The sequence below is a fragment of the Rhinoderma darwinii genome, chromosome 4, assembly GCF_050947455.1.
Source record: "Rhinoderma darwinii isolate aRhiDar2 chromosome 4, aRhiDar2.hap1, whole genome shotgun sequence".
Lineage (NCBI taxonomy): Eukaryota > Metazoa > Chordata > Amphibia > Anura > Rhinodermatidae > Rhinoderma > Rhinoderma darwinii.
In genome coordinates this window covers 268,705,906-268,732,100 of record NC_134690.1, presented here as the reverse complement: position 1 = coordinate 268,732,100, position 26,195 = coordinate 268,705,906, and the positions used below count along the sequence as shown (strand labels likewise).

At 40.7% G+C, this 26,195-nt stretch overlaps 1 protein-coding gene across 8 annotated transcripts in view; it reads left to right on the top strand.

The window, feature by feature from the left end:
* Positions 1-26,195, top strand: part of PEX7 (peroxisomal biogenesis factor 7) — a 320,745-nt gene that overhangs the window by 76,207 nt on the left and 218,343 nt on the right. For all 8 annotated transcript variants that reach the window (XM_075862474.1, XM_075862472.1, XM_075862475.1 and 5 more), the window contains one exon: positions 16,199-16,307. In XM_075862474.1, the coding sequence (XP_075718589.1) occupies positions 16,199-16,307 (109 nt within the window). The remainder of the gene's footprint in view (positions 1-16,198; positions 16,308-26,195) is intronic.

The following is a 26,195-nucleotide window of genomic DNA, read 5'->3' as shown; positions in this document are numbered from 1 at the left end:
GCCCATATATGGACAGTGTGTCAGTGGCTTCCCCAGAGCAGGAGTCCCAGGAAGAGCCTACTAGCGCACTGTGGCAGCACTGTGGCAGCACTGTGGCAGCATCTGCAGAGGGCACTGTGGCAGCATCTGCAGAGGGCACTGTGGCAGCATCTGCAGAGGGCACTGTGGCAGCATCTGCAGAGGGCACTGTGGCAGCATCTGCAGAGGGCACTGTGGCAGCATCTGCAGAGGGCACTGTGGCAGCATCTGCAGAGGGCACGGTGGCAGCATCTGCAGAGGGCACGGTGGCAGCATCTGCAGAGGGCACGGTGGCAGCATCTGCAGAGGGCACGGTGGCAGCATCTGCAGAGGGCACGGTGGCAGCATCTGCAGAGGGCACGGTGGCAGCATCTGCAGAGGGCACGGTGGCAGCATCTGCAGAGGGCACGGTGGCAGCATCTGCAGAGGGCACGGTGGCAGCATCTGCAGAGGGCACGGTGGCAGCATCTGCAGAGGGCACGGTGGCAGCATCTGCAGAGGGCACGGTGGCAGCATCTGCAGAGGGCACGGTGGCAGCATCTGCAGAGGGCACGGTGGCAGCATCTGCAGAGGGCACGGTGGCAGCATCTGCAGAGGGCACGGTGGCAGCATCTGCAGAGGGCACGGTGGCAGCATCTGCAGAGGGCACGGTGGCAGCATCTGCAGAGGGCACGGTGGCAGCATCTGCAGAGGGCACGGTGGCAGCATCTGCAGAGGGCACGGTGGCAGCATCTGCAGAGGGCACGGTGGCCGCATCTGCAGAGGGCACGGTGGCCGCATCTGCAGAGGGCACGGTGGCCTTATCTAAAAAGGGGCTGCCCAATCTTGACATGTGTGCTAACTGAGCCGCCGGACTGCATTTAGCGACACTTAAACTAGAAAGCTGGATTGTTGAAATGGAGAAACATCTCAAATTTTAAACCTAGCGGTATTATAGTAATGTAGTGTTATAGTAGTTCAAATAACTAATTGATTAACAATAATTTTGTATTGTATCAAATTTGAAAGTAATGCGGCCCGTCAACTTCCCATTTTTTCTATATGCGGCCCACTTACCCGGCCGAGTTTGAGACCCCTGGCCTAGCAGATGCCTGTCCGTTTTACACGGACAGACACTAATACACTGCAATACAAAAGTGTTAGCGCATAGTAAAGTCCCGTAGTGGGACTAGTAAAAAAGTAAAAAAAAAGTTTTAATAAAGTTAATAAAAAAAAAAGTGAAGAAAATGCTTTACAAGCATTACAAAATGCTTTTATTAAAAAAAACAAGAATAAAGTTACACGTATAACAAATGTGATACAAAGTGATCAAAAACTCGCATCTACTCCAAAATGGTACCAATAAAAACGACAAGTTATTCCGCAAAAAAAAAAGCCCTCATACTGCTGCATCGCGTGGAAAAATAATAAAAGTTATGGCTCTTGAAATATGGAGACACAAAAACAAATACATTTGGAAAAAAGTGTTTTTAATTTGTAAAAGTAGTAAAACAAAATCTATATAAATTAGGCATCGTTGCAATCGTAACAACCCGCTGAATAATGTTGTTGTGTTATTTATACCACACGGTAAGCAGCGTAAATTTAGGAAGCAAAAAAAGTTTTTGCGAAACTGCTGTTCTTTTTCTACCCCCCCCTCCCCCCCCGAAAAAAATGAGACGTTTGAAAAACGTAAAAAATAGCTTGGTCATAAAAGCCTAAAATAGGCTGGTCACGATGACCGCCTTATATGTGGTTTCACGGTGGCCATTAAGGGTACTTATGCCAGAGCGCCGCCTTTTCACCACAGCACTTTGGCATAAGATTGCGTCCCCAGGGGTCACTTAAATTCTGTGTATTCAGCTACGGAGGTAGCTGAGGCCTCGTAGCACAGACCATGGACCGGTTCATCTGGTCCCCGGCCACGTGATCACTGTTAACGGCGATCACTGCCAAAACAGCGGTGGTTAGTTCTTACTCTCCTCTCACAGAATATATTGTGAGAGGAGTGAGAAATAGTAAAAATAAGGGCCAGCACTCCTTATCAGACCCCCGATCACCCCCTGTCCCTGATAATCAAAATAGCACACGCATGCGCCGTTTGCATATTGCCAACGCGGCCTGTGACAACATATGGCAAATAGTATCAGCCAGCGACCAATCTCAGTGGTCCCTGCTGACATGGTCATACCTATCACAGTGATCTATGTCCGTATATTTACAAATTACAGCCAGGACATGGGCTGTGTTTTCCTCTCCTCTCACTGTAGTTGATCTGTGAGAGGAGAGACACTAATCAAATCCTGAGCAGTATAAGTGAAGTGAAGAAACTCAAACGTTTCAGCTTTGTGCCCCCTGATCACCCCGTTTGTGCCCCCTCATCCCCTGTGTGAGCACAAGTGATCAGTAAGTTTTCTGGCAGCGTCAGGTTATATTACCTGTTGTTAGCCAGTTTTACGTAATGTTTTTTTGTGCTGATTTTAGGAATTTATTTATTTACTTAGTGATAGGCAGGGTACACCACAAACAAAAACAACAAAAATGAAAAAAAAAACACAATCTTAAAAAAAAAAAGTTTGTTAGCGTTATGGTTACAGTTCTACCTAAATAATGGCTTGGAGAATGTTTACTGCGAAGCAAGCGTACACCTTGCTGTGCTCCGTCAGTTCAGGTACTGACACCAACTCTGCTTCAGAGGTAGAACTTTTTTTTAGACCCTGACGTCGCAAGTTCTACTTCTACCTCTGGACCCCATAGCCCTATGATGGTGGAATCAGTCGTTGCTGTCGAATCCCCATGTGTAGGGCCTAGTGGTGAACGGGCTAGTGGTGCAGTCCCTCCCGTGTTCTCGGATCCCGCAATTTAATTTTACCCGCAGGTACCGCAACTGTCAGAAACCACAGAATTAAAAGTGGATGTTGCTAATTATACACCTTTGGACTTTTTCCATATATTTGTCAGTGACCAAGTCCTGGAGTTAATTGTCCAACAGACAAATATCTATGCAAGACCATTTATTGCACAGAAACCCACATCCCTCTACTCATGGACCCCCACAAGTGTCCCTGAGCTTAATTTTTTTTTTAGACCTAACTCTAAATATGGGGTGGTTAAAAAAACAACTGTCCGCACCTACTGGGCATCAAGAGCTGTCCACGCTAACCCTGTATTTGCAGCAGTTTTGTCCCGATACCGATATGAATCCATAATGCGTTTCATGCATTTTACAGATAACTCCCAAGTCCCCCAAAGAAGTGACCCATACTACGATCGCCTTAATAAATGGAGACCTTTAATTTCCCTCCTACAAGAATCTTTTTTTTAAATCCTACACCCAGATCAAAATTTATCGGTGCATGAATCCCTGGTGAGCTATAAAGGCCGTCTTTCATTCCGGCAGTTCATCCTCACCAAATGTGCCAAATATGGCATTAAATTATATAAAGTGTGCGAGAGCACAACAGGGTACACCTGTGGTTTCTTACTCTATGAAGGCAAAGACCACCAAATTATTCCCCCAGGCTGCCTAGAGAGAATTGGCACATCCGGCAAAAATTGTGTGGGACCTAATGGTACCATGTGTACACAAATAATTTTTATAGCCGTCTCCCCGTTTTTAAATCCCTCCATGCTGCAAATACAGGGGCCTACTGGACAGTCCGTATAATACAGGGTGGGATTCCCAAAGCAATTGGTGTCCAGACGTGTGGAAAGGGGGGCGTCATTTGCACTGGCAAGCGAGCAGTTACTTGCAGTAAAGTGGAATGACCAGAAGGACATAGGTATATGTTTACCACTCTCCATCCAGACACCACAGTGGTAGTTAGAGAGAGGGGGCCACCGTGGAATAGCATAAGCCTGTCTGTGTGACAGACTACAATAAATTCATGGGGGGGTGTAGATCTGTCGGACCAGGTGCTTCAAACTTATTTGGTGAAGCATAAGACCATCGCCTGGTATAAAAAGGTAGCGATCTACCTAATTCAGATTGCTACCTATAATGGGTTGGCATTTTATAAAAAATCAAGGAACGCTCACCTTCCTCCAGTTCCAGGAGGAGGTTATTGAGCGTCTCCTATTTGACTCCAATGTGCGAAGACTTGCAGAGCGCCACTTTCTTCACCCCGTCCCTTCCACCAAGGGACTCTGCAACTACCCCTGTTTTGAAACGTACCACACAGTTTACAATTTTTCATTTTATTTAGGGAATGCCAAAATGGGGGAGGGGGGCCTTTTTAGGAAGTCAATTTTAATTTATATTTTCATTTTAGTTTGTGGGCTTTCCAAGTGGGGAGGAAATCTAGTAGGTTTTATTTTTTTTCAGCCAATTTTTTTTGACTATGTACTGGCAAACAAAACTGTTATTTTTAATATCTCTGTATGGTGAAACGGGCATGGCCTTTATTTATTTGGAGGACCACTAATAATCGATCTGTTCCTAATCAATACACTATGGGCTTTACTACATTCGGGTTTTTGCAGGACTTCTTGCACACGACAATTCTTCTGGAAATACTGACATCATTTTGGGGAATAGTGATCCTTTACTGTTCTATAGATGGTTTTGGACACTGTTCCTTTATATATTTAGTAGGTGAATGGTTGTTTTGTGCACATAGCGGTTCCTACCTTGCCGGGCAGGGGCCTGTTACGGTGTACCATGTCACTTGGCATATTTGTCCCTTATATATGGATTGATGGGGCTAAAGAGACGTTATATGACCAGTCACTATGAAAAATAACTTGTCATTATAGCTCTATAGCTGTTTTTCATTTTGTGAATAAGCTCGAGTTTGCCGCATAGTTGGATGCATTTTCCTAAAAAATGTTAAAAAAATATTGCCCTTCACTACAGTCGGACAACTGCTTTGTTAGCAAGACATAGTCATATTGACAGTCAAATTTTTGGGTACATGCCTCCCTTATAAGAACGTAGCGTTGCTTTTCTTCTTTATGACCCCCAAAGATGATGATGCAACATTTGTCTAACACATTAGCCGATTTAAAGTTGTTTTTTTTTTTCCCATTTCATGTGAAAATGTACTACAATTTTGAAGCAAACAATATATACCCATACTTCCTGAGATAATTTCCATTATCCTCCTATTTTGCTTTCGTGTGCTCACTACACCCCTAGATAAATGCCGTAAGGAGTCTATATTTCTAAATGGGGTAATTTATGGGGAGTTTCTATCGTTCCGGCAGCTCAAAGCCTCTCCAAATGTGCAGTAGGGCCTAAAACATTTTCAAGCAAAATGTGTCCTGAAAGTCACTGGGTGCTCTCTTCCTTTTGGGCTCTGCTGTGTGTCCAGGCAGAGCATTAAAGCCACAATGGGGGGTATTTTTGAACACAGGAAAAACAGAGTGATAGATTTTGGGTTGTGGTTCTTAATTCTCATGTTCGCTTCACAAAGAAATCTGTCTTTAAAATGATACATTTGTGGAAAATGTGGAATTTTATTTTTTTCACCACCTTTGCATTAAATTTAGCAAAAAAGTATGGGGTCAAAATTCTCACTACACCCCTAGATAAATACCTTAAAGAGACTCTCTCATCAGATTTAGCAACCCCTATCTCCTATTGCAGCAGATCGGCGCTGCAATGTAGATAAGAGTAACGTCGTTTTTTTTTTTGTTTTTTTTTAAACGAGCATTTTTGGCTAAGTTATGACCATTTTTATATTTATGCAAATAAGGCTTTCTAAAGTACAACTGGGCGTGTTTAAAGTTATGTACAAGTGGGCGTGTATTGTGTATGTACATCTGGGCGTTTTTACTTCTTTTACTAGCTGGGCGTTGTGAATAGAAGTGTATGATGCTGACAAATCGGCATCATCCACTTCTCTTCACAACGCCCAGCTTCTGGCAGTGCACAGACACACAGCGTGTTCTCGAGAGATCACGCTGTGACGTCACTACCTGCCCCAGGTCCTGCATCGTGTCGGGCGAGCGAGGACACATCGGCACCAGAGGCTACAGTTGATTCAGCAGCAGCATCAGCGTTTGCAGGTAAGTAGCTACATCGACTTACCTGCAAACGCAGATGCTGCTGCAGAATCAAATGTAGTCTCTGGTGCCGATGTGTCCTCGCTCGTCCGACACGATGCAGGACCTGGAGAAGTGACGTCACAGCGTGATCTCTCGAGAACACGCTGTGTGTCTGTGCACTGCCAGAGGCTAGGCGTTGTGAAGAGAAGTGGATGATGCCGATTCGTCAGCATCATACACTTCTAGTCACAACGCCCAGCTAGTAAAAGAAGTAAAAACGCCCAGATGTACATACACAATACACGCCCACTTGTACATAACTTTAAACACGCCCAGTTGTACTTTAGAAAGCCTCATTTGCATAAATATAAAAATGGTCATAACTGGGCCAAAAATGCTCGTTTGAAAAAAAACAAAACGTTACTCTTATCTACATTGCAGCGCCGATCTGCTGCAATAGGAGATAGGGGTTGCAAAATCTGGTGACAGAGCCTCTTTAAGGGCTCTAGTTTTCTAAATGGGGCCATTTCTGGGCATTTTCTATCGTTCTGGCAGCTCAAAGCCTCTCCAAATGTACAGTGGGGCCTAAAACATTTTCTAGCAAAATGTGTGTCCTGAAATTCACTGGGTGCTCTCTTCCTTTTGTGCTCTGCCGTTTGTCCAGGCAGCACATTAGGGCCACAATGGTGAACACGGGAGAAACAGGGTGATAGATTTTGGGTTGTGGTTCTTAATTCTCATGTTCGCTTAACAAAGAAATCTGTCTTTAAAATTATTAACATTTGTGAAAATATTTAAATTAGATTTTTTTTACACCTGCTTTGCCTGAATTCTTACAAAAAAAAACTGTGGGGTCAAAATAATTAAAAGGCAGGCAGTATTGCAACAGTTCAAATTTAGACCCCAAGAGGAAGCCGGACGCGCGTCGGGTGTCTAGCCATACCAATGCATGAGGTCTAGCATCTATCAATAATATCTGAAATACAATCCAGTAGTCAATTCAACTTTGAGCCCAGCTGCTTCTCCCTGCCTCTCCCAGCTGGGAGAACGACGGTGCTTCTCGGCGAACGCTGCCGAGTTAACTCACTGACAGCGTCTGCTTAGTCCTCACAGCGGCATATAGAGACAGCTCAGCCCGTAATCTCGCCGAACGCTGACTGATGGAATCACTGCTAGCGTTCACTGTGTCATCGTAACGGCACATAGAGATTGCTCAGCCCAAACACTTTACACAATCCTGCCCTACGTATCTCCGATTTCTGCTGTGCTAACGTTCTAGACACTGACATAGTGTTTTCAAACTTAAAGCGTAGAAACGCAGGGCATTATACCTAAATTTGAACTGTTGCAATACTGCCTGTCCTAGAAGCAGGTGTTAGCGATGGTTAGCGGTGCACATGACACTAACTTGGTGTCTAACTTACTATAAGCATCCAACTATAAGCGCACTTCACAAAGTGCACCTCACCACTGGCAGCTACATCACTGTTAAAAATTGCAGCGTTGGTAATCGACATATAGCGGTGAATTCAAACTTCCCAGCATTGTATCTACTGTGTTTTTGCCTGTCATCTCTCACATGGAGAGGACGTCAAGACACCTACTCAGTGTCTATCAACTCACAGCTAGCATTGATACACTCAATGCATATAAGTACAGCACAGTATTGATACATTGAGAATATGTGAATACGGCACACTGGGAACAAAGACTACTGCCCTATGGTTACTAAACTCTGATATAATAGACTTAGCTTACATTAGAGCATACAATACAGCTCGTCATAGAGTAAGATACTCATAAAAAGCAAGTCTGATTATACTAGTGTATAACAGTAATAAATGATAGATAATTATTCCTAAGGCTAATTTTGCCCAATGGTGTATGACAGGGGTCATCTGCACCGCAATACAATAGACCCACATTGGATAACTTTTTTAAATAAAAATTTGTAACATTTCATAATAAAGTTTTTTTTATTTTTTACTATTTACATTTCTTTAAAGGAACCATAACTCTTGTCCCACTTTTCCTTTCCTCCAATATAAATTTGTAGAACACTGGTGGTATACACCATTTTGGTTCCAACACTCACTTAATATAACATAAAAAGTGAGGGTATTTGCAAAACTCCCTATTTTTGACAGAGCATAAAACATACTTTTAGAAAGCAGACTACATAACCAGTGTAAAAAAAAAAAATATCTCTGTTTATATTTATACCCACCGTCAACCAACTTTGCATGAAATGTCGATCAGCGGCTCGAGGGTGGGGGGAGTACGAACATCACTGGACTCTAGCCCTGCATTGACGGACGCGCCGGAACATTACTGAATATGTGACAGACCACTGAAATCAGTGTGTCTGTCACTACTTAGACTGGGCAGCATGAATATTTGACGGATCCTGGTTTAGAGAAAAGAAGGGAGGAAACCTCCACCTCACCAGTTCTGCGTCCTGCACTCAAACCTCGCTTGGATCTCCGCGACGGCCCACTGTAAAAAAACATGAAGAAAAAGAAGGTATGATCCAGTGTAGTTTGATGATAAAAGGGAATCTATGTTCCCACTTTTATTAACATAGAAAATTAAATGGTAAAAAGGAGCGCAGTATTGAGGTGGTGTCAGTGGCAAATCCCAATAGCCTACGCGTTTCGAACACTATCTGTGTTCTTATTCATGGCAGATGTTCGTATGCAATGCGGGCCTCGTCAATATAAATTCCAGGATTTAGTTTAGGGTAGTATAGTTAGAAAGTAACACCCATAGCAATCGGCAATGCATGTGAGAAAGTAACCCCTAAGGGTCCAAATTAGACCTGAGCATGCAAAACATATAGAGAGGGTTCCATGAGTAAATGTTGGAAACAAATACAATGCATAAATATGCCAGGTCCTATGGACGCATAGAAATGGATCCCGTAATAACATGAATGTAGCTGAATAGAAGGGATGGAATTTGGAAAGCAATGAGTAAAAAATTTATAAATTGGGATAGTGCCCATCCATAGTAGAGTATAGGAGCAAAGAGAAACTCGCAAGACATTGGATACAATTAAAATTCTAAATAATAAAAAATCACAAAGAAAAAATGAACGAATAGAAAAAAATAGGATTGTGATACATATTAGCTACAAATAAGATGTGAAAAAAAATATTACAATAAATAATTTCAAATATAATGAAACATAAGAAAAGAAAATTCTTGTATATAGTAATATAAAAACAATGATGAGAGCGTATACAGAATAGCATGTAAGTAACTACAATTGCAGGCACCGTATTAGCAATCTATGCATTATTTTGCACCTATATAATGTTTGGTAAACCGCAATACAGCAAGAACAAGTGTGAATGAGATCCAAAAGCATACTTAGTTTAATACCAACGAAACAAGTGTTTGGGACACTAATTGATAGAGTGGGCATGCGTAGAAACCCTGTGAATAGTGATAGCACAGAGTACCGGAGCCAGAACAGTGTGCGACTAAGATTAATATGACATCACGTGGTATATAATATAAAGGTAAAATGAAAACTGCCAATATGTATCATGTGTTGTCTTAATTTTTGATCGGGCATGTACCCTATATGAGATGTATTACTTATGCAACTAATGCAGAGAGTACCAAAAATAAGATAAATTGTCTGTAACGTGAAATATGTATCTGGCATGTAGTGGTGGTATGTCATGTGCATTATCTGGTGAACCTAGTAATGGAACATGAGTTCCTTCCCAAAATTCAATCTCGTTTTGAGATTGTAAATCCAGAAGGCTTCTCTGTTTAGTAACCTATGTTTTAGATCACCTCCTCTGGTGGAGCTTTTAACTTTTTCTATTGCGTATGTTTTAAACGAATTGATACATCTATTAGGGTAAGATACAAAATGCCTGGCCGTGTTTGAAACATTGGCAATAGCTGGATTCCTGATGTATCCCAAATGTTCGAGAATTCTGACTGAGTTTTCTGGTTGTGCAGCCCACATATTTTAGGTTGCAACTGGTGCGCTCTATGATATAAACGACATATTTCCTATTACAGTTAATGTGTTTTTATTGGAAAGCTGGCTTCCCCACTGGAATCATAGAACTTTTTCGTCATTTTAGTGACTGTGCACACCTTGCATGGGTGGGTCACAATCCTATTTTTCTTTCTATTCGTTCATTTTTTCTTTGATTTTTTTTCTTATTTACTATTTTAATTGTATCCAATGTCTTGCGAGTTTCTCTTTGCTCCTATACTCTACTATGGATGGGCACTATACCAATTTATTAATTTTTTACTCATTGCTTTCCAAATTCAATCCCTTCTATTCAGCTACATTCATGTTATTACGGGATCCATTTCTATGCGTCCATAGGACCTGGCATATTTATGCATTGTATTTGTTTCCAACATTTACTCATGGAACCCTCTCTATATGTTTTGCATGCTCAGGTCTGATTTGGACCCTTAGGGGTTACTTTCTCACATGCATTGCTGATTGCTGTGGGTGTTACTTTCTAACTATACTACCCTAAACTAAAACCTGGAATTTATATTGACGAGGCCCGCATTGCATACGAACATCTGCCATGAATAAGAACACAGATAGTGTACGAAACGCGTAGGCTTTTGGGATTTGCCACTCTGACACCACCTCGATACTGCGCTCCTTTTTACTATTTAATTTTCTATGTTAATAAAAGTGGGAACATCGATTCCTTTTTATCATCAAACTACGCTGGATCATACCTTTTTTTTCTTCAGATCCTCTTTTACTAATACAGATTTTTTTTGTGGAACTAGTTGGAATTAAATGTTCCTGCTGAGGGTATGTGCACACACAAAATTAAAAACGTCAAAATACAGAGCTGTTTTCAAAGGAAAGCAGCTTCTGATTTTCAGTCGTTTTTTAATCATACTCGTGATGTTTGCAGCGTTTTTTACAGCCGTTTTTGGAGCTGTTTTTCTATAGAGTCAATGAAAACTGCTCCAAAAACATCTCAAGAAGTGACATACACTTCTTTTTTGCGGGTGTCTTTTTACGTTGCATTTTTGGAAAACGAGGCGTAAAAAAACGCCCCGTCGGAACAGCACGCAGTATTTCCCATTGAAATCAATGGGCAGATGTTTGGAGGCGTTCTCCTTACGTTTTTTTCATGCGTTCTCCGTCCATTTTTTCAGGCGTTTTTCGAGGCGTAAACACCCCGAAATACGCCTGAAAACAATCTTTGTGAACATACCCTGACAGTGAATGGCTGAAAATCTGTTTCATTGGTCAGAACTTTTGTTAGACATTCTTATCTAGCAAAAATTTATTTATCCCTGACTGCATGGTGTAATTAATATCGCTGGAAAGTGGTCAAAGTGTTGTATTCTAAAGATCATGTACAGACTGAGAGGATAGTGTAAAATGTGTTCGTGTCTAAATCAACTAAATTGCCTGTACGCATTTGAGTCAAGGATTGCCATGATGAGACGCAGAGGGTGCTTATGTGAGCAACTTTTCTTCTCACTCTCTCTAAGGCATCATTTACACGAGCGTAATATACGCGCGTGCTTTTCACGCGTGTCGTACGCACCTATATTACTCTATGGGGCAGTGCAGACAGTCCGTGGGTTTTGCGCAGCGTGAGTGCGCTGCGTAAAACTCACGACATGTTCTATATTTCAGCGTTTTAGGCGCATCACGCACTTATTGACGTCAATGGGTGCGTGAAAACCACGCAGGTCGCACTGAAGGACTTCCGTGCGAACTGCGTGATTCGCGCAACAGCTGTCAAACTCGGACTGTAAACAGAAAAGCACCACGTGCTTTTCTGTTTACAAACATCCAAACGGAGTGTCATAATGGCGGCTGCGCGAAAATCACGCAGCCACGCATCATACACTGATGACACACGCAGCTGTTAAGTGCATTTTGCGCATGCAAAATGCCACGTTTTTTACGTGCGCAAAACGCACATGCTCGTGTAAATCAGGCCTAAATGTGAAATGTTATTATTTGACTAGTTGTGGCACATTTTACATACGTCATCAATAAAAGGGTTAAATACATAACTTTTAATGCTGTGTTTTGTCTTTTTTCTTTTATATTATTTACTTTTGTTCTAATTTTTTATTTTTTCAAAATGTAATTTGTGTACCTTAACCCCATTCCTGCCTTTTGCCATAGCCCGTTGCCATAGCTCGTTATTTTATGTGCTGCCTTTGATGGCACTGTGAGCTATTGCTCACAGTGCCATCAGTAGGATGGGGCTGTCACACTGAAATATTCAGCTCCCTGTCACTAAAAACCCTTACATTATCTAATTGCAAAAAGGCAAAGAAAACCCTATTTCCCAACTACCCGTTAGGCTGTGTTCACACAGATTTCTTTTGCAGGAGGAAAATTCCTCCTGCAAGAACTGCTCCAGACGTTTGGTTTGCCAAAAACTCGTCAAAACACTAGTCGAGGCATTTTTTTTCCCCGTTTCTGACTGATTGAAATGGGGTTTTGGAGGCGGAAACCGCCTTAAGATAGGTCATGTCGCTTCTTTTTACGGCGGCGCGGTTTTTCCACTCACAGTAAAAAACCTCGTCCACCTCCCATTGAAATCAATGGGAGGTGTTTTCGGGCGGTTTTTGACGAGTTTTGCGGAGCGGTTTCCGTGCCAAAAAACTCATCAAAAAAACTCAGTGTGAACAGGGCCGCAATGTTTTAGTAAAATAAAACCTTTATTTAATAACAATAACACACCACAGATTTGTTAAAAGTATCGATGTAAACTGGCAAAACGGTAACTTGAAAACAATAAATGTCTGATTAATAGCCCCTAAACCCCTGAAGACGCTACTTATTTAGCGAAACATGTCGCGTGGCTAACCATTTTTTAAATACAATGCAATTCTCTAGCAGTCATATAGAAGTTACTATTAGTTAACCCTTTAAGGACATGGACAATTTTGGGCTTGAGTACAGAACAATTTATTTATATTTCCCTCTTTGCATCCCGATGCTCATAATTTTTTTTATATTTTGTATGACATAGCTGTATGAGACTTTGTTTTTTGCGGGACAAGTTGTACTTTATGTAGGTACCATTTTTTGGTACAAATACAATATAGTTTAATTTATATAAATTTTTATTTTCTCAAAAATGCAGAAAAATAGCAGTTCCGCTGCAGTTACATTTTTATTTTTTTATTACACCATACACCGATCAGCATTAATAATGTTCTAAATTTGTTGTACAGGGTGTTACAGTTATGGCAATACCAAATACGTGTGTATATTTCATGTTTTGGGACTTATATTTTGAAAAATTTATTAATTGTAAAAAATTTGTATTTCTGTGTATTTCTTTTACAAATTTTTGGTATTTAACATTACTTTTTTTATTTTATTAATTTTACTGTTTGTTTGTTTTTTAATCCCATAGGGGGATTTCTCATTTTAATTTTTTTAAGCTGTAAAGTACTGGCATACATCTATATGCCAGTACATTCGCCTGTGTACTGATTGTACACAGGCAGTTCTTAGGGTATACCTCAGTATGCCCTAACAGGGGATATGGTTAGACAGCCCTGGGGTACTTCAATGGACCCTGGGTTGTCTGGCCATGTAAGGTATGGGCCTCGATCATGACACAGGGATTTTCTGAGCGTGCGGAGATACTGGCTGTCACACGGGATGAGAATGCTTGTCCTAATGCGGCAAGCACCCGCCACTCAGGACGAGTATTCTCATCCTGTGTCGGCAACCAGTTAAAGCGGACTGCAGCTGCTTATTTAGACAGTAATAAAAATCGCTGTGAATTATGGTGGCATAGTTTTAATCAGACATTTAGTGTCTGCAAGTTACCGTTCTGCGAGTTTACATTGATCCTTTTAACAATTGTGTGGTGTTTGTTATTGAATAAAGGTTTTATTTTAATAAAACATTGCTATATAACAGGTAGCTGGAAAATAGGGAATTTTTTGCCTTTTGGCAATCGCATAATATTAGTGTTCGTTTCTGCCCGCCAACTACCAGGGTCTTCATACGTGTGTCTCACTAAAAACCTCCCTTAATATGATCGCTCTTTTCCGCTGCTCCTGCATTTGCGTGTTTGCTAAGGAATGGTACTGTGCAGCAGTTCCCTTCACAGTTGGTGTTTTGACGCTCTGTTGTGCAGGGAAAAACGTTGAAGGAGCCGAAACTGTGCTCCGACCCTTCATTCTCAGGATAGTTGAGGGTTTCCGGCAGTCGGGCCACAACTGACCAGAAAGTGGTGCCTTTGTAAAATGCCATCACTTTCCGATATGGGAAAACCCATTATGAACTCAATGTCCTTAATTGAGTGACACAAAAAATAGAACAGTAAACTGCAACGTGATTGGTTTCTGCGTAATGTCAAGTTCTACTGAAAAATATGTTAAAACACACTAAAAAAATATTTAAAGCTTGAAGTAGTTAAATATGTGTGTAGATCTATCTTGCCTATCTGTCTCTGTCTGTCTGTCTGTCTGTCTGTCTGTCTGTCTGTCTGTCTGTCTGTCTGTGTTTATAATCTCCTTCCTGATCATTGCTTTGTGTAAACAGGGCAACGATCAGCCGATGAACGTGCAAACGCTTGTTGTCGGCAGCACATAGTTACATAGTTAGTGCAGTTGAAAAAAGACATGTCCAAGTTCAACCAAGGGATGGGAAAAGGGAAGGTAAACATTTCTACACATAGGAGCTAATATTTTTTTGTTCTAGGAAATTATCTAAGCCTTTTTTAAAGCCATCTACTGTCCCTGCTGTGACCAGCTCCTGCGGTAGACTCCATAGATTCACAGTTCTCACTGTAAAGAAGGCTTGTCACCTCTGCAAGTTGAACCTTTTTTTCCCCCTTGTTTTTTGAGGGGGTTTTACATGGAACAGGATTTCACCATATTTTTTGTATGTGCCATTAATATATTTATATAAGTTAATCATGTCCCCCCTTAGTCGTCTTTTCTCAAAGCTAAATAGGTTTAATTCTTTTAATCTTTCCTCATAACTTAGATTCTCCATGCCCCTTATTAGCTTCGATGCTCTTCTTTGTATTTTTTCCAACTCCAGGGCATCCTTTCTATGAACTGGATCCCAGAACTGAACTGCATATTCTAGATGAGGCCTCACTAATGCTTTGTAAAGTGGTAATATTACATCCCTGTCCCGTGAGTCCATGCCTCTTTTAATACACGACAATATCTTGCTGGCCTTTGAAGCAGCTGATTGACATTGCATGCTGAAATTTAGTTTATGATCTACAAGTACACCCAGATCCTTCTCAACAAGTGACTCCCACAGTGTAGCTCCCCCTAGGACATAGGATGCATGCAGGTTGTTGGTACCCAGATGCATAACTTTACATTTATCTACATTAAACTTCATTTGCCAAGTGGATGCCCAAACACGAAGGCCTTATTTACACGAGCGTATTTAACCTTTATATACTTGAATAATTTTTGGGGATTTGTTTTACTATTCTTGGCCACCTGCCTTTCATTTTGTATTTTTGCTGATTTTATTACCTTTTTACAGATTTTATTAAGCTCTTTATAATTTACAAAGGCTACTGCTGTACTTTTTTTTTTTGTCATGTATTACCCTTTTCACAGAAGGTGTAAGCCATGTGGGGTTTCATTTTAGTCGTTTATACTTGTTACCTATAGGAATAAATCTGGCACTATAATTACCCAAAGTAGATTTGAAAATCTCCCATTTATCATTTGTCCCATTATTTGACATTAGTTCTTCTCAGTCTATATCCTGAATTGCAGCCCTCATCCTGGGGAAATTGGCTTTCTTAAAATTAAGATTAAGTGTTTTTAACCCTCCCAGCCTGTGTTTGTTTTTTACAGTATAGGTAAAATGTAACTATATAGTGATCACGGTTACCAAATTCCTGCAACATGTGGAGGAAATGTCTCCAGTTGAAGCCGAACCATGACTCCAATAAATATCCCGGTAATTCAAATCTCCCATTATCACTACAATACCCACCTATGCAGCCCGCTCCATCTGTTTATATAGCTGACCTTCTATCTCCTCAGTTATATTGGGGGGTCTATAGATTACACCAAAAGTAATATTTTCAGTTTTTACCTCCCTTTGTAATTCCACCCACAAGGTTTCAACCTCCTTACAGTCTTCACCCACTATTGTCTCTTTCACATCTGCCTTTTTGTATCTAAGCTACCTACTTTTTTATGCCTAAGCTCTTATTATTTTTGCTTGTAGTGGGATCCTTCTGTTGGAAAATCTCTGTGCACCTTCCTAGGTCATGAAAATATAGTGTACAGCACAATCTGGTCTCCTCATATACCAGGCTGTTTCGCATCTGCATCAGGTAAGCTGAGGTAGGTGTAGAATATATTGTGGTTCATTCATAAACGTAGTTCTACACACAAGCAACAATTTCTTTAGAGTTGTAAGGAGTGAAACATCATAAAATTCTGTCCCGTTCGATCACTGTGTATTATTAAATTTGTCCACCAGGTGGTAGTCTTATATTTTTAAATGAAGAGAGTTTTCACTTTAGTAAAACCAAATCTTGTAGCAATTTGCAGACTGGTAATGGTGTACTATATAAAACATCCTAACAATATGACATAAATGTACTAAGGTGTACTATATAACTTGCCCTGGTCTTGTCAGCAAGGTAATATTACTATTAATAATGTCCGTAATGAAATGCTAAAAAAGAAGAAAGGACCGAGCACTTCCTTGGATGATATTTCTAGACAGTGGAAAAGGTAGATTATCGATGAGTTAAAGCTGCTCACAACAGCTATATTAACCATTTGATGGCTGCCAGAGTTGCTGCGTGCACTGGAAAGCCGTTTGTTGGATGGATCCAAGCTGGAAACAACATAGGGAGTATTTTATGCAGAAAAAACAACAGGCTCTTGCGTGACCTCGGAACTTGACAAAGACACTCTCACTGATGCTTTCCCACTCTCTGGATCGAGATTTACCTTCACTTGAACTTTGTCAAGTTCCGAGGTCGTGCAAAAAGCCAGTTTTGTGTTTTTTTTCCCTTCATTAAATACTTCCTATATTATCTTTAACACTTTCAGCTTTCCTACATGGGAAGAAGTGGCGTAAAAAAATTAAAAAAAAAGTTGGACCAAAAAAGAAATAGGATGATACAGTAGCATAAGTAAATTGGAAGGGATATAAGGCTGTAGATTGTAGAAGGATTGAAAAGGAAATAATGTGAACTGATAAGGGACGTAGTGACTGTGAGAGGTATTGTGTCGGTGTAAAAAGCCTACTTCTGCCATCTCTTGTTTTTTATTTTTTTCTTGTCAAAGCTATACTGTTGGCAGGGACACTCAAAGGGACTTCATACATAGGACATTTGTAGTCACTGCCACAACTGCAAGCCTTTTTTGATACACCATTCGTTCCTTAGGGACTCCACATTTAGTCACTTGCCTTTATTTTCTATTGGAGACAACGATTGGAATGACTGGTTTGTTAGGGAAGAAAATGAAGGCAATGTTAGAATGTCAGGGAAAATTACGACGCGCTGTGATGTCTGCTATGCCATATAATGTATGTTGGCAATGTAGCTGATATAGTATTGATGCCTTGCAGTAGCAACCTGGATTTATAGTCATTCAATGTTTGGTAACAACAGTGTTAAATAGGTGGACTGTATTGAGCACGGTTGTTCAATTTCCACAGGTGGAGGAAAGACTTTTGGTTTCTATTCTTGGAAATGCAGATCTCCTTGTAAAATATCTACATTAATGTAACGAATAATGCAGAATGTTTGAAACCCTTTTATGCAAGAGAAAGTGAGGAATAATCTGCACCAGCCATTCACACAAAGAAGCCTGCACCCCTAAACTCCGAAACCAAACAGTCCATAGTCCCTACTGTAATTGCCAAGGCACCAGGATAGCTGGGCGTTGTGAATAGAAGTGTTTGTCAGCATCTTATGTCAGCATCATCCACTTCTATTCACAACGCCCAGCTAGTAAAACAAGTAAACACGCCCAGATGTTACAAACACAATACACGCCCAGTTGTCCATTAGAAAGGCTCATTTGCATAAATATAAAATTGCTCATAACTTGGCCAAAAATGATCGTTTAAAAAAAAAACAAAAAAAAAAAAACGTTACTGTTATCTACATTGCAGCGCCGATCACATGCAATAGGAGATAGGGATTTGATAATCTGGTGACAGAGCCTCTTTAAGCTACGTGCACACGTTGCATATTTTGCTGCTAAAAATACGCACCAAAACCACAGCAATACGCAGGCATTTCGCAGGTAAAAAATGCACCAGATAGCGCTTTTTTTCGGTGCAGTTTTTATGTTTTGATGCGTAAATCGGCGCGTTTTCGTGCTCCTGGTTTTGGTGAGATTTTCCTCTGTACTAGCCAGAATACGCAAGCGTTAGCGCAAGATAAATTGAAAGCTATCGTTTCAGTTTGGGTTCCGTTCATGGATTCCCCTGATGGAAAAGGTCAGACGGAACCCATGAACGGAGCCCCCAGGCAGATGTGAATTAAGCCTTAGATTTCTCTAAATTTTTAGTGCAATATAATCAATCCTCAGGCGGTCGGTGTTGAAAGGCAGACTTAATAGATAGATAAAATGCACCTTAATCGAAACTGAGCAGTAATTATCTGTCTGCCTACGGCTACCACTATACTAAGATATAGTTGTAGTATTGAGCGTACTTTGCCGGATTACATCGTAATTTTAACTTTATATGTGGTTCGTCTTTTTGGTTCATTTAATAAAGATTATTACAAAGTTGTACCTGAATTCGGTAGTTGGGTGAAAAAACGGGCCTTTGTTGCCATCTGGCAATTCTTGTTAAATAAAATTACACTTCTCACCATAGACACAGAAACTGGTGAAAAGGTCGCCACCATGAACTGTGCTTTTATCTAGATGGCGGTGCTAATAATAAACAAGACTAGAGGAGGACGTGGTATTTTATGTAGAACTGAAAATGTAGCGCATGAACACACAGGGAGCAGGCATGCTGCCACCCAGACAAGATCTCTTTGTAGTACTTGGGGACTAATTGGATGTAATCCCTAATTTAAGTTGTCTGTTTCTAGGTTACTGATCTTTATGGCTTTCTAAGGTACAAACCACTTTGACACGGCCTCAGCATATTGTAATTAATAGATAATTGCTACTTTTGTTTCAGGCGACAATAATGCTTCAGTGATTTTGTAACCGAAATATAGTTTGCTTTTTATAAATACGGCTGTGTGTAGGGCCTTTTTAGATGTTTTGTTAACACCAGGATATTTTTGTCTCTTTTCTCTCTGATGGAAACAAAATATGTACATAATTTTTATGAAAAAAGAATGCTACTTCTTCACATTCACCCTATACCACCCTGTTCAGCTGCCTAGTGGACCAGTATTACAGAAGTCCACAGAACTTTCCACTCAACACAAGTGATAGGGCCCAGCAATTGCAGCCTGAAATGAAAATAATAATAATTTTTGTTTTTTAAACACCCAGTATGTTGCACATCACTTTACAATTCAGAGAGAACATGAACAGACAATATCAGACATTACATAGGGAAGAAAGTAACAATTCAAACAAGAAGAGTCCGGTCCCTACTCACAAAAACGAAAGTCCCTTTTACACGAGCCAATCATCGAGCAGTTTTGGCTCTTGAGATCTTTTTGAAGTGCTGGTTAAATAAGTGTTCAAGTGATTGAATATAAGGAGTAAAGGGAAGATCTGAGTCACACACAATCCCTGACAGCGTACGAGCTGCCTTGGAGTTATGCTAGTACGACACACTGAAGTGGAGACATCAGGTTAAGGTGGTTAGTAGGTGTTGAAAACACAACAATAGTTTTTGAAAGATTCAGTTTTCAGATCGAGAAAGGACATGATGTTAGAGACAGCGGGCAATCGGTGTAGAGATGGTACTGGAAGCCAAATCTGCTGATTGTTTGTCCAATAGGGACTGTGTAGAGGGGAGAGAATCTAGGACTAATCCCTGAGGAACCCCAACAGCAATGGGAAGAGGAAGTAGAAACCGCAAATGATACACCAAATGAGCGGTCAGAGCGAGAAGAAGAAAACTGAGAGCAATGATCTTATAGACCGAAGCATTTTGAGTAGGAGTTGGTGGTCTACAGTATCAAACACCGCAGAAAGATCCAGAAAAATAGAGAGTAGTTACTAATAGATTTAGCCGTCAGTAGATCATTTGGGACTTTAGTAAGAGCAGTCTCTGTAGAGTGTAGAGTGCGAAAACCAGATTGTAAGGGGTCGAGAAGGGAGGTAGCAGAGCTATAGCAGATTAGGCAAGAGTAGAACAAGCGTTCCAGGAGTTTAGAGATGAAGGGTCTCCGCGCATGACGGGTCAAAGGATGATAATGGCATGTTTAAAAAAAAAAAAAAAAAAAAGGGAAAGGTCCCAGAAGAACTAGAGAAGTTAATTATTTTAGTTAGGTGACTAGTGACAGCCGCTTAAAGAGACTGGAAGAGGTGTGACGGAATAGCACCAATGATGCAGGTAGTAGGGCGAGAAGGAGCCTTAAGACCACTACTTCTGTTATTGGGTCAAATGCTGAAAGTGAAGATGTAGTAGTGCGGGAGGGAAGGGAATCAATGCTGCTTGGAGATTGGTAGATAATCTCATACCGGTCGTTGTCAATTTTGTCTTTAAAATAAGTGGCTAGGTCTTCAGCACTGAGCTCCATGATAGGCATCTGCACTTCAGGACTAAGGAAGGAGTGAAAATTATCAGTCATTTTGGATTATTAGATAGTGTGGAGATATGAGAGGTTAAATAGGCTTGCCTGGCATGGTGAAGGGCAGAGTTGTAAGTTTTAAGCATTAATTTGTAATGGAGAAAATCTGCTGACATGCGCGATTTTCTCCACAGACATATGTCACTACTGGAGCACCGCTGAAGAAAGCGAGATTGAGGCGTGTGCCAAAGTTGTTGTCGTCTGTGTCAGGAGTTTCGGCGTGTACGGGGGGGGCTGTTTCACCAAAGGCATTTTTGAGCGTTTCATTGCAATGTTTGGCAGTCAGATTGGGACAAGAGAAGGAAGAGAGCGGCAACTGCAGACTGAGTTGCCGAGTGTTGATAGCATGTCGATTTCTGTATGTCTGATGGGAAGGCATGTCCCGAGGAAGCAGAGAATTTTTGATAGCAAAAAATAGAAAATTCTGATCAGAGAGCGGGAGAGTAAAGTTTATAAAGTCAGAAACTGAGCAGAGCCGGAGGAAGACCAGATCAAGTGAATTTTTGTTTTTATGTGTAGGCGAATTAGTAAATTGTGACAGGCTTAGGGAGGAGGTTAAAGGTAGACACTGTGAGGCAAATGAGGAGATTGGGTTATCAATGGGGATGGTAAAGTCGCCCATAACGAGATGTCAAAGGGTATTGGAGGATGAGAATGTAGAACCCAGGCAGCAAAGTGATCCATGAACTGACTGGTGAACAAGTGGGTGGGGGGGGGGGGGGTGTAAGACAACTGCCACTCAGAGGGAAAATGGTTGTGGACTTCAAAGGAGGGGATGTGAGTGAGGGTGCCTGGAATGACCTTGTGGATGAAGTATGCCTACTCCTCCACTCTGCCTAATCTCAGGCCTGGGGGCATGAGAGAGGTGGAAGCCACCATAAGATTAGGCAGCAGGGTAAGCTGGGTCAGACTGTTGAAGCAATGAATCTGTAAGAGCCAGGAGGTTGAGAGTTAGAAAGTAATAAGTCATGAATAAAGGTGAGTTTGTTGCCTTCGGACCGAGAGTTCTAGAGCGCACAGTTAGAGGAGACAGGACAAAGCATACAATGAATGTTAATAAGATTTTCAGGATTTGTATGTGTGGCAAATAAAAGGTTTAACTTGGCATTAAAGGCTATGTAAACCTTTGTGGGCTTTGACGGGTTCAGTGTCTGTGTGTCTCTATCACATCTAAGTTATGACCCGCTCTCACTGAACCCATCAGGTCCGCGGACCTGACCGGTACAGGGTTTAGTGCTAGATACACCTGTTATGCATGGAGAATACAGAACAGCTGTATCTAACAAAGTTCAATTTAATTTGTAATAAAAACTACCGTAATTAAGAAGTTAAACTAAGCACACTGATCTAATTATTATATTAAAAATAAGTCCTCAAAGGTGTGTATATAGCAGATATCTCCCGTGTTTACCACGTTTAACCCCTTAATGACCAGCCTATTTGAAACCTTCATGACCAAGCTACGGTATTTTTTTTTTCGTTTTTCCATCGTCACATTCCAAGAGCTATAACTTTTGTATTTTTGCGTCGACATAGCTGTATAAGGTCTTGTTTTTTGCGGGACAAGTTGTATTTTGTAATAGCACCATTTTGGGGTGCGTATAATTTATTGATCAACTTTTATTAACTTTTTTGGGGGGGGGGGGAATAGAAAAAAGCCCAGAAATTTCGGCACTTTTTTTTTTGTGTCCTGAATCTACATCGTTTACCTTGTGGTATAAATAACACTAACTTTATTTCGCAAGTTGTTACGATTGCAACGATACCAAATTTGTATCGATTTTGTATGTTTTACTACTTTTACACAGTAAAAACACTTTTTTTTCCAAATTATTTGTTTTTGTGTCTCCATATTTGAAGAGCAATAATTTTTTTATTTTTCCGACGATACAGTTGTATGATGGCTTTTTTTTTTGCGGGACGACTTGTAGTTTTTATTCGTACCATTTTGGAGTAGATGCGACTTTTTGATCACTTTTTATCACATTTTTTTTTAAGGCAGGATTCACAGAAAACAGCAATTTTTCCATTGTTTTTTATTTTTTTTACGGCGTTCACCGAGCGGGTTAAATTATGTAATAGCTTTATAGTTGGGGTCGTTACGGACGCGAGAATACCTAATATGTTTAACTTTTTTACTTTGTTGTTTTTTTAATAGTAAAGCACTTTGTAAGGGGAGAAAATGTTTTTTTCATAAAAAAAAATTTTTTAATTAACTTTATTAAGCTTTTTTTTCTAACTTTTTTTACTAGTACCACTAGGGGACTTTAATATGCGATCCTCCGATCGTTTTTATAATACACTGCAATACTTTTGTATTGCAGTGTATTGCTGCCTGTCCGTTTAAAACGGACAGGCATCTGCTAGGTCATGCCTCCGGCATGATCTAGCAGGCATTCGCTCCAGGCAGACCTGGGGGCCTTTATTAGGCCCCCGGCTGCCATTAGAGACACAGACACTCGGCGATCGTATCGCCGGGTGTCGGTGGGAGAGAGAGGGAGCTCCCTCCCTCTCTCCAAAACCACTCAGATGCGGTGCACGCTATTGAGCACCGCATCTGAGGGGTTAAACGGGTGAGATCGATACTTATATCGATCTCCCACGGCAGAGGAGGGATGCCCCCAGCCCTCAGCTGCCTTCTGTGTATAAAAAAAAATATTAAAAGTTCAAAAAACCCCCCTTTTCCCATTTTCCCCCAAGAGCATAGTAAAAAAATAAATAGACATAATTGGTATCGCCGTGTCCGTAAAAGTCTGAACTATTACAATATATAATTATTTAACCCGCACGGTGAACGCCGTAGAAAAAATAAATTGTGAATGCCAGAATCTCTATTTTTTGGTCACCATCTCTCACAAAAAATTAAATAAAAAGTGATCAAACCGTCGCATTTACACCAAAATGGTATTATTAAAAACTACAGCTTATCCCGCAAAAAATAAGCCCTTATACCACTTAATCGACGAAAAAATAAAAAAGTTATGGCTCTCGGAATTTGGCGACACAAAATAAATTTTCTTTTTTACACTTAGGTTTTTACTTGTAAAATATAGAAAAAAACATATATATATTTGGTATCGCCGTAATGGTATTGACCCAGAGAATAAAGTTAACATGTTGTTTTAATTGCACAGTGAATTATGTAAAAACGGCGCTCATAAAACCATGGAGGAATCGCTGTTTTTTTCATTTTCTACCCCACAAATAAGTTTTTTCCCGTTTCCTAGTACATTATATGGCAAAATAAATGGTGCTACGAAAAATTACAACTCGTCCCGCAAAAATCAAGACTATATCGACGGGAAAAAAAAGACGTTATGGCTTTTGGAAGGTGGGGAGGAAAAAACGAAAATCTGAAAAAGGGCTGCGGCTGGAAGGGGTTAAAATGCAATAAAACATTGATTTTTAAAAAAAAAGAATTCCTTCAAATCTTTACATAGCCTTTATTGTATAAATGAAAAGTTCTACAACTTTTTAATGTACTTTGTGTTCCAATTCCTCATCATTTTCAGGATACATGTTTGCTACCAGTGAATGAGTAAGCACTTTCATAGACTGCAAATTGAAAAGTGGACACAATTGTATCCAGTCTAGGCAATGCTCAGCAGCGGCTGCACAAATTTGTCTAACCGCTTACTACAATAGATCAATCTGGAGTCCAGACCCACAGATTTAGGGCCTATTCACGTCAGTGTTGGCTTCCGTTGAGGGGTTCTGTCGGAGCTTTCCGTCAGAGGAACCCCTCAACTGAAACCTGCTTCACCATTGATCTCAAAGGTGACTGATACTTTGCTAATGGTTTCCGTTTGTTACCGTTGGGAAAGGTTTCAGTTTTTTTGACAGAATCAAAGTGCAGTCGACTGCGCTATTGATTCCATCAAAAATCAAACAAACTGAACCCTTTTCACAACGGTAACAAACGGGGGAGCCATTAGCAAATAATCCGTCACCATACAGAGCGACAAATCCTGGCCTATTTTATTCTACCACCTTCACTCCTGTTAAGACTGTTTACATCACGCTATTTGAACATGTACTATGCCAGAAAAGCTCCTGGCACAGACGCTAAACGTAGCCATAGGCCACAATTTACGCGACGGCGGCCAAAAGTGTTTTTTTTTTCTTCATCAGGATGGTATGCGTCGGCACCCCCCCCCCCTTTTTTCTTTTATTGTATAGGAAAGCGCAGTAGACTACTTTTCTACACAGTGGGCCAGCTTAAAAAATTTATTGTGTGGTATAATTTTTTTCTGTAACGTGGCTAATATCCGACATATACCTTACACATATAGCCCCTGCGTTAACTCTGGTCTGCTCTATGATTTAGTTAGAACTTTTTCATTCAGCTTCAATAGGAAGTTGAAAAAATGTCCATTAAAACAAAGTATGCTAATTTGTCCTCATGAAGTTTATTGGAGGTTTAAGGTTTAATTTTAGGGGTTATCAAATACTAGTTGGCAAAAAGGATTTAGGGACATAATTGTACTGGTGATCTAGGGTGGTTTTTTGGATTCATACTGATATCCCTGCTGGTCTATGATCATGTTGTGATTAACATTACTTGTGATATTAATATTCCTGATGGTGTAGGGTAGGTGTTTTTAGGGTAATTATTAATCACCATGGTGGTCTAGTGTAGTTTTGTGATTTTAGTGATTAATAATCACTATCCCTGGTGTTCTAGGGGAAATATTAATATCTCTGGTAAACTATGGCAGTTAAGTTATTTCTTCATTTTCTTGGTGGGCTGTCTCATTAAGAACAACACCTTTTCAAATTCATGCCAGATGATCTCTGTTGGTATGGCTCCTCTAACCCATGGCAATCCCCTGTAATTTCTGGGGGAAAATGTATGTGCCAAACATTTCCTCTGCTGCAGGGATAAAGTAACATTGATGGGCTGGGCAATTGATGGCTAGGTCGAGTCCACCAAATTCGGCAGCCACTCTTACAGAGCAAATTTTTGTTCGGACTCAGAGACACCCCTTTATTGACCTCCATTTTCCCTAATAGGGCAGTGTCCTTATGAGACAAACTGTTTAATAAGCATGTTGCCCAAGTGTAATCTAAGATTAAATTATGATATTAGTCTTTATTTTTAATTTTGTATTGCCATTTTGGGGTTTCAGAGCCAATTAGGCTTTGTTTACCTCTGTGCCGTTAGGGGCCTCCATCGCAGATTTCATCCACGATGGACAGATTGCCGGAAACCTCTCAGGTTTCAGCACAAACTTATAAATGTGATGGGGTATATTTATATCATACCTGATGCCCTCTAGTTGTGCCCCTCTACCATGGATCCACAGTTTTAGGATCCCCTCTGTGTTGTCTCAAAATGGCCACAGTGCTTCTAAGACACTCCCTCTGTCCAATCTGTGAACAGAACTGCTCTTATGAGCAGCTCTGGCAAATCCGAAAACAGTGGGAGTGTCTTAGACCTGTAGTCTGTGGCCGTTTTGGGACATCTCAGAGGGAACCCTA